Consider the following 14,077-nt stretch of genomic DNA (forward strand, 5'->3'; position numbering starts at 1 on the left):
CCATATGCCTTGATATAATGAGTAGGAATTATTAAACCTTTTTGAAATTATTCAGCTAGCTCTAAAATGAGGTATTGCTTGAATTCTTAGTTCTTTTTTTAGGTCTACCATAATGAAAACATATACACATTTTATGAAAGAAGAAGAAAGTTATTGAAAATAACTCAAAGGTTTAACATGATTTTTTGTGTTAATATTGTTTTAAGTTATTAAAGTGATTTTTGAGGTTTTTTTCTATGTTTGAATATATAATATGACATAAAAATCAGAATTAAGAACTTTCCAAGTGTTATTTAATAAGATGATCAGGTTACTTCAATTGATATTTTATTAATGTTATTTATTTTTATGTTTATTAATTGTTGAATTAAAAAGAAAGAAATATATAGTTGGTTTCATCCTCATTTCTGGTATAGAGCTCCTAAAACCCTTGGAATACCCTAAGTGATGAGAGTGATAAAGGTGTTTTTGGTATGTTAATTAGGTTGACTTTTAGAAAGCCCATAAGTCATCTAAGAATACAGGCTGGTTGCCAGTTGAGTCACTCAGTGATTAGCTGGTTGGAACTTTGAATCTCACCACCTTACTTCCAGGGAGGGGAGAGGGGCTGGAGATTGAATTAAGTCACCAATGGCCAATTATTTAATTAATCACGCGTATATAATGAAACGTGCATTTAAAAAAAAAAAAGGACAGGATTTGGCGAATTTCTAGGTTGGTGAACATGTAGAGATTCAGGGAGAGTGGGAAGGAAACTCACCCTTTCTCCATACCTTGCCTGTGCATTTCTCCCATCCGATTGTTCCTAAATTATATCCCTTTATAATAAACTGGTAATCTGGTAAGTAAATATTTCTCTGAATCCTGTGAGCCACAATAGCAAATTAATGGAACTGAAGAAGGGAGTCATTGGAACCTCCAATCTATGACCAGCTGAACAGAAGTGTAGGTGGTAACCTGGGCTTGTGAATGGCATCTCAAATGTATGTATGTTGGGGGCAGTTTTGTAGGACTATCTCCAGGTAGATAGCGTCAGAATTGAGTTGATTATAGAACATCCAGCTGGTGTTGTAGAATTTCTTAGTGATATGGGGAAAACTCCACACAAACACATTGAAATTGGGTTCAGAATCATTAAAGTCATATTATACCACTTTACTATGGTATAAGAACCTTACAGTAACACACTGCCATTTCTCCCCCACTACATAATATTTTAAGGAGATTTAAATAATTTTTAAAGCTCTTACATATCTACTCATGTAGTAAATCTTTCCAATGTTCCTCACTCCTTTGTGAAGATCTATATTTTGATCTATCCTCATTTTCTTCTGCTTATTTAACATTTCTTATTGTATGGGTCTGCTAGTAATGAATTCTTTCAGATTTTTCTAAAAAATATTTTGTAAAAGTATTTTGTTTTCATTTTTTTTTTAGAAGATAGTTTTAAATTTTTTTTAATTTTTTTTTTTAACATTTATTTATTTTTGAGACAGAGAGAGACAGAGCATGAACGGGGGAGGGGCAGAGAGAGAGGGAGACACAGAATCGGAAGCAGGCTCCAGGCTCTGAGCATCAGCCCAGAGCCTGACGCGGGGCTCGAACTCACGGACCGCAAGATCGTGACCTGAGCCGAAGTCGGACGCTCAACCGACTGAGCCACCCAGGCGCCCCTGTTTTCATTTTTAAAAGATATCGTATTAGCTTTCTAGGGTTGCCATAACAAAATACCCAGACTGGGTTTCTTAAACAACAGAAATGTATTTCCCTTGAGTTCTGGAGGCCAAAAATTAAAGATCAGGGTATTCACAGGTTAGGTTTCTTCTGAAGCCTCTCTGTTTGGCTTGTGGATGTCTGCCTTCTATGTCCTCACATTGTTAGCTCTCAGACTGCATCTGTGTCCTATTCTCTTATTTTTTTTAAGTTTATTTTTTTTTATTTTGAGATAGATATATATATATATATATACACACATATATATATATACACATATATATATACATATATATATACACATATATATATATATATATATAGAGAGAGAGAGAGAGAGAGAGAGAATGTGTGAGTGGGGGAGTGTCAGAACAAGGGAGAGAGAATACCAAGCAAGGCTCAGTCTCACAAACTGAGAGATCATGACCTGAGCTGAGATTAAGTGTTGGACACTTTACAAACTGAGCCACCCAGGCACCCCCTTAATCTCTTATTATAAGGTATTACAAGGATGCCAGTCATACTGGATTAGGGCCCACACATACGACTTTATTTTATTTTAATTACCTCTTAAAAGTCCTATCTCCAAATACAGTGACATTCTGAGCTACTGGGAAGTTAGGATTTCAACATACAAATTTGGAGCTGGGCACAGTTCAGCCCCAAACAGATACTTTTTCCAGGTATAGAATTATAGGTTGACAGTTTCTTTCAGCACTTTGAAGATGTTCTCCATTATCACCTCACTTGCATTGTTTACCATAAGAAATATGCTGTCATCTTTCATTTTGTTCCTCTGAATATATTTACTCTTTTATTTCTCTGGCTGTTTTAAGATTTTCTCTGTATCCAAGTTTTGAGCAATTTTGGTATTATTTGTTTTGGTGCTATCTTCATGTTTCTTGTGCTGGAGGTTCAATGAGCATCTTAGATTCAAAGTTTTATCATTTGGGTCTGAAGCAGAAGTGATCTTTTCCTAGGACTCTTCATAGAATTGTGGCTCAAAAGATTTAAAAATTTAAACTTATTGGATTTTACCAATTTACCTTCCACAAAATGTCTACCAATTTACATTTCCATCAGCAGACAGTAGCATATTCTTTTTGATTATTGTCAATCTAAATGGTGATAAAAGTTCCTATTGTTTTCATTTGCATTTCTTTGATTACCTATGGAATCAAGCCTTTGTTCATGTTAATGGATCACGTGTTCTTATTTTTCTTAATTGTGTTAGTCATTTTAGCCCCTTCTCTACATAGCACCTGCTATGCACCAGGGAGCATTCTATACGCTAGGGATAGTGCAACAAACAAGAGATAGGGGGCTCTCCTCTCAGGGAGCTTGCCTTCAAATGGGAGTTGGAGAAGACAGCACACACATGCAACTTCAGATGGTGACACAAGCTATACAAAAATAAGATGATGTGATGCTGTATATACTGGGTCATTGCAGAAGGCTTCTCTGAAGATGTGATATTTGAATACCCAATTATGAGAAAGATTTAGGTATGCAAAGATATGGGGCAAACTCATAAGAGGAATAGGAAACAATAAGTGCAAATATTCTGAGGCAGGAAGGAGTTTAGTCTATTTCAAGACTCGAAGAAATCCCATGTGGCTAGAGAATAGTAAGTAGGAGAGAAAGTCAGGAGCTGAGGTCAGAGAGGTAGGCAGTGACAGATCCATGGAACCTATAAGGCCAAAGGAGGCCTGTAAACTCCTGTAAGGAGTTGAGATTTTATTCTAAATGTGAATTGCTTATACAAATCATTTGCCCATATTTCAATTGGAGTAGTCATATTTTTATATTGATTTTTTAAAACTATTATTGTATTAAAATTATTAACATCTATACATATGTGTATTGTAGATGTTTCCCTCTATTTTTCATTTGTCTTTTACCTTTGTTTACAGTGTTTTAAAAATCCCTTTTCCTTTCCTTTCTATTGTGCCTTCTAAAAAATTATAGTAACTCTATTATTAATCTTTCATAGCTCTAGGCTTGAGAAAGTTCTTCTACCAAAATTATAAAAATATTCACCCATATTTCCATCTCACTCATTACTTTCACACATCATCAATTTTTCCATTAGTTTTTAAAATTAAGTAATGTGTAAGACAAATATTTCTACCCCACCTCTGAGTCTCCCTGGAGGGACTAAGACCAATGGATTAAGAACTGGGTGATATTATACCTTTTACTTAATAATGAAAACATAGCAACATATATTATTTAATGTTTTGCTATGGCTATTTTGATGATCTTAGAGGGCCAAAAACCACATTTGGCTGGTGTTCATGGAGGTTAAACTCTAAACCTAACCATTGGGGAGAAATGGTCCCCTTCTCATTGCCTTCTTTTGTTCTCATCTATGATCCAGATTTTAAGTTTATTTATTTAGAAGAAGAGAGCATGAGGAAGGGACAGAGAGAGAGGGAGAGAGAGAGAATCCCAAGGGGGCTCTGCACTGTCACAAAGAACCTGATGTGGGGCTTGAACTCACAAACTGAGATCATGACCTGAGCCGAAATCAGACACTTAACCAACTGAACCACCTAGGGACCCTATGATCCAGCTTTTGGGAGTTCTCTGCTAAGGCACCAGGATCCACCCCAGGGAAAAATACTCCTTCCTTTTAAAGCTCACCTTTAATTCAAAGTAATCAGAGCCCGTTAAGTTCTAGAGTTCTCCTCTGTGAAGCGGGAAACAAAGGACCCGAGACCAGCAGCTTCACAATCAGAAACTGTTCTGGGATCAGAAACAGCTTCTGTCTCTGCAGACACAATGTAGAGCTCAGAAAAGGCCAGGATGAATTAATTTTTTTTGATTTTTCATTGCTGGTACTAACTCTTAGTCACTTTATTCATAAAATGTCCTCACCCTGAAAATAATCCTGTTTCAGTTTTTTGAATATCACCCTTGGGGAGATATTAATCCTCTGGAAAATTTACAATAACCATATGGCTAAGATAGACAAACTGCCTGGGCTGTGAATTTGGAAAGCTGGCTGTAAGGAGCAGCTGCCCAGGCTCCATGCTTTGGCCAGAATGCTCCCACTAGCCCAGTAGTCTGGGTTTCTAAACTCCCAACAGATGGCAAAGTCTTAATGTTAATTGAGTCAGTGGTTTATATTTGAAATATTTTAATTCTGAAGTCACTTTTTCATATTTTCTCCCTTTTTCTGTCTCAATGAAAAAAGTATCTCAACTCCTTGCCAAGGTCAACCTTTGCGTTTATGCCATGGATCACCCACCCATCTTTGAACTCATTCCCTCAGCTCTTCAGCTCTCTTTTAATTTTACCACCCATAACACTTTTCATTTATTCTACAAACATGCACCTCAATCCTTAAAATGTTCCTTAAGCTGCCTACTCCTTTAAAATAGCTATCTTATCTGTCTTATACATTGTCAATGGAATTTAATGATTAATGCATGGAGTCTGGAAGTAAATTGCCTGGATTTGTACCTGTCACTGACTGTGTAAACTTGGACAAGTTTCTTGATCTCTCCTTGCCTCCATTTATTCATATGTAAATTCTGGATAATAATCGTAGCTATCTCTTAATTAATTAAAGTTAAATAAGTTAACACATGAAAAAAATAATAAAAATAAAATAGCTACCTTATCCAAATTAGCCACCTCAATCAATCCTCTCTGAGTCCCTTGTATGGTTCCTTCCAAATGATTATCTCATTTGTATTTATTTATTATTGTTTACTCATATTTTTACTGTATTCCTTACTACTATATCATTTCCATGAGGACAGGAATCATGTTTGCCTCACTCATTATTTTATCCATGAAAATCAATGAAGACCAACCAAATGAGTACAAGCACAGACTATTTATTCAAACTTGCAAGAGTGTCAGTCACCATCAGTTGGATTTTGGCAGAAGACAAAGACAAACTCAAAGACAGACTCAAAGACAGGCAGAAGAATGGAAAAAAGAAAAGGATTTGGGTATGTCCTGATTTGATGCTATTGGCATGGGGAAGCTTAAGTGGCCAAGCAGAAATGAGGTATTGCATGAGATTGGTTAGGAATACACATTTGGCTTTCTCCAATTGGTCCTAAGTTGGAAATAGGGAGCAAAAATAGAGAAGTTGTCAGTAATTAATTAAGTCCTGGCCATTTGGGGATGATTATTAGAGGGGTTATTATTTGGCTTCCTGGACTGGTTGTTATGGATAGTAGTTTGACTTCTTTGACTGCTTCCTGCAGGAAGTAGCTGGCTTCCTGGGCTGATTGTTACAGGTTATGGGGCAGAGCCCTATATTTATAGTCTAGTTATTATTCATTGTTACTCAGTCCCTCAGTCCCCAGGACCAGCACAGTGTCCAGCATAGAGTAATAACTCAATAGTTTTTTATGAATTAATTTGCATTTGGATGGCAACTCAGAATTTTATATTGCCCCTTTGAGATATAGTTCTTTTCATTTCTCTTCTACCCCTAGTTTCTGCTTTCCTGCAACTTGACTAGCTCCATTTTCCCAGTCACCTCCAAACTGTAGGTAAGTTAGAGATTCTCTGCAAGCTTTTTGTTTTTTTGTCTACATTTTTTTCTTAGAAAGCATGTCTGCTTCCAAAGTGTCAAATAACACTTCCAGAGAAGTGATTCCAAAATTCTTTTCTCTAGCTCTGACCTCTCTTATGTACCCCAAGTCATTGTCTGATAAACAGCTCTATGCTGACATCTCACCAGCATCTTCAAGCCTATCATCAGCCTCTCCCATCTGGGAAGTCCTCTCTCTTCCTCCAGAGTTTTCTGTTTGGTCCGTTTGTAGCAAAAGCACTACTAAAAGTGCTTTCTGGTTCTGTGGGAGGGTAAATCTGAGGATGGATGTGAGCAGAACAGAAGGAAAGGTGGAAAATGCAAACAAGTGATTGGTTTTGTTGGCAGGAATACTGCCCCTCTGAGGTGCAAGAAGAGACTGGACACTCAAGCTGTCTCACGGGCTGGAGCTGGGGAATGTGATCCAATGTGAGAGACACCTGCCTTGGACACCAGAATAATCTCCAAATCTGTATCCTCCTGCCTTTCCCCACAAAAAAAGCAATGGGACAGTGGGAAATACCTAAGAAAACAGTAATTTTTGTGGAGGGTGTCAGTGAGGATGGGGTGGGAAAAGGAGTGGACAAGAACATGGTTGAAGAGGAACAGAAGGGGTGCTCAGCATTCTTTTATTGGCAGCAGAGGTGGTCTGATCCCAGTGTATTCATGTCAGGCTGCTGTGAATTACACACTTCTGTATGAAGTCCTATTCAGGAAAGTTATTCAAAAAGGAATCTTAAAGTAAGGGAAGCATACATGTTTTTGTTTTTCACTGGCTACCCAGAACTTCCCAGCATTCTCTGAGAAAGGACTTGAACAAGATTTAATGTTCCCATGTGGAAAAGTGAATAGGTTGCATCCGGTAGAAGGAATGTCCTCCACCCAAGACCTGGTATAATCTAGACTAGGGAAAGTACCTCTTACAAATGGGAGCATCAGAGTTGAGTTTTCAAAGGCTGTTGCTTCCTTTGTGATAGTTCTCTCTCCCCCACCCTTCATCTTTTATGTATTTTGTGGCACTGTATACAAAAGTGTGATCCAAATTTCCATAGGTTCTATTTTCCTAATTGTTTCTGATTCTGCCATATTCTGATTCACTGGTCTCTCCTATAGCCTGACTTAATGCCTCCTAGAGCTCTACTCACAATTAAGTTCCTACCATATGCATTTCTTATGTCATTCCCCTCCTATAAATTTCATCCTATATGTTGTCCTCAGCCTCTTTGTCTCCAGTTTGGCCCCCTTTTAATCTTCTCTTTATATAATGAAATCTTCTTTTAATCTGCAGTTTCTCATTACAGAAGGTAGAATGAATTACTAGGATCTCACAAAGATATTTATTTCTAAGTGTTCCTTTGCTAAAGAGTGTGAAGGAGACCATCAGTGAACAAGAGATTTCAAAAAATATTTAGAAGATAGAGGCACCTGGTGGTTCAGTCGGTTGAGTGTTCGGCTCTTGATTTTGGCTCAGGTCATGATCCCAGCATCATGGGATGCTGAGTATGGAGCTTGCTTAAGACTCTCTCTTTCTCCCTCTGTCCCTTTCCCCTGCTAGTGCTCTCTCTCTCTCTCTCTCTCTCTCCCTCTCAAATACATTTTTATAAATAAATAAATATTTAGAAGCTAGAGAGCATATGGAAACACACAAAGGGCACAGTGGTGGCCAGAAGAAATGGAAGAGGCAGCTGAAGTGGAAAGAGGAGCTCATTTCTGGAAGGAAGATGAGCTCTTATGGGCAGAGCTGGCAGGCATAGGGGGCAGTGAGAAAAAGCCTTCTGTCTTCTGCTCAGTTCTGGAGCTAAGGTAACCCAACTTTAACCCCCGGAGGGAGTCTTCCCTGAAAAGTTAAATTCTGGATAATGCTGAGATTTCATGTATCATGAAATACATGGTATTGACATCTCAAAGAGAACCATCTTTATTCCAGTATTTGAGGGGTCTGCACTCCAATATAGCTCCTGCCAACTCACTCTTGATAGCCTACATATATAAATGGACAACGGTTGGGTGTATATAGAGTTTCAACCCATTATCTGCAGCAAGCAGCTCAGAAAGCCAACCTGCTATCTAAATTAAACTTACAGGAAGTTAGGCCGCTATTTTAACAACCAGCCCAGGAAGCCAGCCAATTACCCAATTAACACTTGGCCCCAACAGGCAGGATTTGATTAATGAGTGACAGCTTTCCTACTTTTTATCCCTGTTTCCAATGGAGGATCAACCAGAGAAAGCCAAATACACATTATTAACCAACCACCTAGGATGCCGCACTTCCAGTTAGCCTGCCTACAGCTTCCCCATGCCAACAGCCTCCATTAGGGCATACCTGAAGTTTTCCCCTTCAAAGCTTTTGGGTGTCTGCCAGAACTCAAGTGATGGTGACTGACTGCCTCATCACAGCAAGCTCTGACCAAATAGATTTGCTTGTTCTCATTTACTTCCATATGCAGAAGGTGCCTGCTAGCCAATAAGCCTTCCCCCATATACCCAGAACTCCCCATCAGCTTTGCTCTTCAGGGGCAAGAAGAGGCACAGATATAACCACAGGACACCTATACCAGCTAGCTAGAAAAATGAACCCAGCCTGTCATTCTTAAATATGGATACACAGCCAAGGTCACCAGACATAGAGAGAACCAGCAGCACACAGGGGAAGATTAAGATAGAACAGATTGCCCTTGGAGGAAATAGGTCATTCAGACACTAGGGGAAAAAAAAAAAGACAACAAAAATTCTGATTAAATCTTCAGTGAGAGTTGAGAAGATATTACATCCATAAAACCAAAAACAGCAGGCTATGAAGAACAAGGGAATAAAAAAAAAATCTCCTGGAAATTAAAAGTGAATTTCCAAAATTAAAAAGATTGGAGGATTAAGAAACTAACCACACAGCAAAAAGGTAGCCTGTGTGGCAGAAAAGATAAGCCACATTTGGAACTTCTTCATAGGCTTAAATCCAGAAATGGTTCCAAAGTGGGTACCAAGGGACTGGCTGGCTGGGGCTGTGTGGTTCTGTGTTAGAGATCCTTTGACCTGTGTTTTAGCCACATGCATAGATCACTCTGATTAAAGCAAATCAGTTAACTGCAAATCTGATCATTCCATTCCACTACTGAAAATTATTACTCTTCTAACCACTTATGGGGAGGAAGCTTAGTCCCCATTTCCTGCTCATAACCTGCCATAGCCTGTGCCCTTCCCCTCTCCCTCCATTCCCCACATTTGCTCCAGCCCCACTTGCCAGGGTATTCTGTATAAGTCTCATGAGCTGAGATTGTGGCGTCAGACTTACCTGGTTTCAAACCCACATATGTCTGACCTAATTTAAAAGATGGGGGGCACCTGGGTGGCTCAGTCTGTTGAGCATTCGATTTCGGCAGGGTCGTGATCTTATGATTCATGGGTTCAAGCCCTGAGACGGGCTCTGTGCTGACAGCTCAGAACCTGGAGCCTGCTTTGGATTCTGTGTTTCCGTCACTCTCAGCCCCTCCCCTGCTCATATTCTGTCTCTCCCTCTCTCAAAATAAATAAACATTTAAAAAAAGGAAAGAAAGATGGGTATGAGTGTGGCTCTCAAAGCTTTTGGAGCCATCAGATCAGCTAATACATGTTAGTAGCTTAACAGAGCCCCAGGCACAGAGTAAGTGATCAATATATACTAACAGTTATTAGGGTTCCCAGGACTAGTCTTGTTTTGGCTGTCTCAGTTTTAACCCTACTTTATTTTTATATTTTTACCCAAAAATCCTTTTTAAGAAGTCATTAAACTTGGGGTGCCTGGGTGGCTAAGTTGGTTAAGTGTCCAACTTTGGCTCAGGTCATGATCTCACAGTTTGTGGGTTCGAACCTGCACTGTGCTTTGTGCTGACAGCTCAGAGCCTGGAGCCTGCTTCAGATTCTGTGTCTCCCTCTCTCTCTGCCCCTCCCCTGCTTGCCCTCTATCTCTGTCTCTCAGAAATGAATAAACGTTAAAAATAAAAAGTCATTAAACTCTCAGCTTTATTACCACACACATACCCTCAGACACTTCATTCAGTCCTCAGGTTTTTTCTTTAGATGTTTATTCATTTTTTGAGAGAGTGAGCAAGGGAGGGGCAGAGAGAGGGGAGCAGAGGATCCGAAGCAGGCTCCATGCTGACAGCAGAGACCCTGATGCAGGCTCGAACTCACAAACCATGAGATGACATGAGGCAAAGTTGGACGCTTAACCGATGGAGCCACCCAGGTGCCCCCAGTCCTCAGTTCTTAAGAAACTTTACCTAGATGTGTTTTTGAAGCCACAATTCATTGACTCATTTCAGAGCAAGTGAAATTCCTGCTTCAGATAGTTAAGTGCTTTAGGGACCGCCTGATTTTCATTCAGCAATTTTTTCCTAGGTTTTTTTCTTTTTAATGCTTATTTATTTTTGAGAGAGTCAGAGAGAGAGAGAGAGCACAAATGGGGGAGGGGCAGAGAGAGAGGGAAACAGAATCGGAAGCAGGCTCCAGGCTCTGAGCTGTCAGCGTAGAGCCCGAATGGGGTTTGAACCAATGAACAGCAAGACCATGACCTGAGCCAGAGTCAGAGGCTCAATGGACTGAGCCACCCAGGCGCCCCTTTTATTTCCTGCTCTTAACGAAGTGACCCTTTTCACTGGGGCTCAGACAGCACCCCCTTCATGAGGACCCCCAGCCCAGGCCCTGTTCTTACTTGGTCTCCATTGCTAGCGTCAGTCTCCTACTCTAGACTCTGAGCACCTCACGTAGGAGGACCGTCCTCACTGGTGTTAGAACACGAGTGCCCTGCCTGTAAGAGGTTCTGCTCAGTGAAGGAGCACAGTCAGGGGAGGCGTGGGAGGAATGGGGGTAGAGTTTAATGGACCAGCAGGGCTTGCTGGTGTGTGGTGAGAATGAGTAATCGTCAGCAAAATCAACTACCTCAGATGCAGACCTATTAGAAACGTTCTTTGTCAAAGAAAAGGTTGTAGGGAAGGCACCATCTGTGCTGAGAAGCTGCTGGGCTTCAGGCTCCAGAAGGTGCCAAGTGGGCAGGTTAGCTGCCAGTCCACTTCTAGAGAGGACATGAAGGCTGCCCCGGTGCCCTTTCTTGAGTTCAGTTCTGACTCTTATTCTTTAGGGGCTGGCACTGCCTGAGAGGCACAGACTAGACCCCCACAAACAATGGCATTGGCTTTTTTTTTTTTTTTTTTTTAATTTATTTTGAGAGATGGCAAGCAAGCAGGGGAGGGGCAGAGAGAGATGGAGAGGAAGAAATCCAAGCAGGCTATGCACGGTCAGTGCAGGGCCTGACACGGGGCTTGATCCCACGAACCGTGAGATGAGGACCTGAGCTGCAATCCAGAGTCTGCCGCTTAACCGACTAAGCCACCCAGGCACCCCGGCATTGGCTTTTTCCTCTTTCTTTTTGTGAGTTAAAATCAAGGGGGTCCAGCTCCCTCATTCGTCTCAGGGGAGAGGGAAGCAGAGACAGTCTTAAAGAAAGGCCAAAGGACCTGCCAAAAGTCACATAGAAAGTTGTAGAACTGGATTAGAGCTCTGGCTTCTGAATTTCCAGAGCAGCCTGTTGTGATTCTGGGGTTCATCAGGACAGGAGATGCCTAAAGCAATGGAGGCAGTGGCTTCAGCCTTGCATCCACAGTAAAGACGATGGTGTGGGTAGTCCTTACCCTGGCTTTGGGTCTTTTGTAGGCTGTACTGCTCCAAAAGCAAAAGAGGTTGTGAGTCTTCCCCCCCAGGAGGTGTTGCGAGGATTGGAGAGGGCCAAGCACATGTCTAGCAGCTAATGGTTATTAGTTAAGTAGCAACCAACGTTGAGACTTCAGTGCAGGAGGCAAACGGACTCCCTCTTGGACATTGACTCCCTGACCGTAGAGCTAGGAGAGAGTGGGTCCCACAGAGAGAAAGGGCAGCTGCTGTTCTATTGGGAACACCATTAGCTCTGCCAGGGAAGGGGGTGGGCATGCACTGGAGGAGATAGGCCTGGAGTCCCACCTCAGAGACCCCGACTCCAGCCAGCCATAAAGGCGGGAGGGGGCAGGTCACATTGACTCTCCCAGCCCCTGAAAGCAGAGCAGAGAGGTGGAGGGGGGGGCCTAGCTCCGAGAGTTCACGGCTTGGGCACCAGCTCTGGCAGCCTCAGCGTCCCTACCAAACCCGTGGCCTGTGCCGCTCCATTAAAAGAAGGACCCAAGGAAGGAGGCTGCCACGGCTGGCCTGACCCATAGCTGGGGGGGCTGGGGAGGGCATAGGAGTGTGGGAGGGAGAAGGGGCTTTTAGGATAGGAATGACAGGTACAGAGAGAAGGCCAGGAGACTGTAGGAGACTTCCCAGGGTGGGGCAGTGCTGGCAAAGAGGCGGGCCACGGCCACATTGGGGTTGTCCTGGGTGGGCTCAAACCACTTCTGCAGGCACCGCCCACTGTTCCTGCCCTCAGGGCTTGCCTTGAATGAGTTGCTCCAAATCTTCTCGCACAGGTCAGCGGGGGTGGGGAAGTAATGGGGGAAGGGGTGGCAGACAGCCCTCGCAGGGCAGCGGTTCTTCCCTGGGAGGGGGCCGGGTGGGGGGTGGGGGTAAATCGAGGCACAAAGTTACCTCCCAAGATTCCCACCCTCACGTCCCCATCCTTTGCCCTAGGGGAGCATAGGGAGCTGGCGCTTGCTGCCAGGTGGGGGCCCTGTCAAGCACCACTCACCCCGACTCCAGTCCCAGTCACCGTGCCAGTTGGACTTGCACGTGTAAGATGTGCGACAGTCTTCCCACCACTGCTCGCAGTCCTCCTGGCAGAGTGGCACATCCAGGATTCGCTCTCCTGGCCCAGCCAAGTCCATCTGGGTGCAGGCATAGCAAGAGACAAGAATGCTAATAGCCAGGATCCAGAGATGATCAGTAGCTACAATGGTACTCTGCCAGTTACCGTTGGAAGATAGGGTACAGACTCCTAGGAAGTCTGTAAGCATTCCTTTACAAATGAGCACAATGAGGGGTGCCTGTAAGCATTCCTTTACAAATGAGCACAATGAGGGGCGCCTGGGTGGCTCATCGGTTAAGCGTCCAACTCATGATTTTGGCTCAGGTCATGATCTCACGGTTCATGGGAGAGAGCCCTGCCTCGGACTCTGCACTGACAGCACGGAGCCTGCTTGGGCTTCTCTCTGCCCCTCCCCCCACCTCTAAATAAATAAATAAACTTAAAAAAAAAAAAACCAAAAGAAAACCAATGAGAACAATGAGGCTAAGGAGGCTAAATGGTTTGGCCCCAGCTACACAGCTTCCTACCTATAGGAGATGGGATTCAAAGGCAGCAAAACCTTGGATTGCAAGTAACTTGTTCTGCGAGTGTTCCGCAAGACAAGGAAATATATTTTTTTTTTTTAATTTCTTTTTAACATTTATTTATTTTTGAGACAGAGAGAGACAGAGCATGAACGGGAGAGGGGCAGAGAGAGAGAGGGAGATACAGAATCGGAAGCAGGCTCCAGGCTCTGAGCCATCAGCTCAGAGCCTGACGCGGGGCTCGAACTCACAGACTGAGAGATCGTGACCTGAGCCGAAGTCGGACGCTCAACCGACTGAGCCACCCAGGCGCCCCGACAAGGAAATATTTCTAATAAATTTTAACTTGATAAACGAGTGATGCCTTGCAATATGAGTAGTACATGACACAGAATGTCACATGATCACAGCTGAGCCAATGGTTCTTGAAATTCACTTTGAAATACAAGTGCTTTGGATGGCAAGCAAGTTTCCAGAATGAATTATGCTTGCAAGCCAAGGTTTTAGTGTCGTCCCTTATCCTAAAGTTCTCAT

The 14,077-nt window shown here is 42.5% G+C and overlaps 1 protein-coding gene across 1 annotated transcript in view; it reads right to left on the reverse strand.

The window, feature by feature from the left end:
- Positions 1-11,882: 11,882 nt before the first annotated feature.
- IZUMO1R (IZUMO1 receptor, JUNO) overlaps positions 11,883-14,077 on the reverse strand; it is a 36,918-nt gene continuing 34,723 nt past the window's right edge. Inside the window, exons 7-8 of the mRNA XM_042905697.1 lie at positions 12,963-13,098; positions 11,883-12,812 (exon numbers count right to left, since the gene is read on the reverse strand). Coding sequence (XP_042761631.1) covers positions 12,544-12,812; positions 12,963-13,098 — 405 coding nt within the window. The 3' untranslated portion in view covers positions 11,883-12,543. The remainder of the gene's footprint in view (positions 12,813-12,962; positions 13,099-14,077) is intronic.

Source organism: Panthera leo, chromosome D1 (genome assembly GCF_018350215.1).
Source record: "Panthera leo isolate Ple1 chromosome D1, P.leo_Ple1_pat1.1, whole genome shotgun sequence".
Taxonomy (NCBI): domain Eukaryota; kingdom Metazoa; phylum Chordata; class Mammalia; order Carnivora; family Felidae; genus Panthera; species Panthera leo.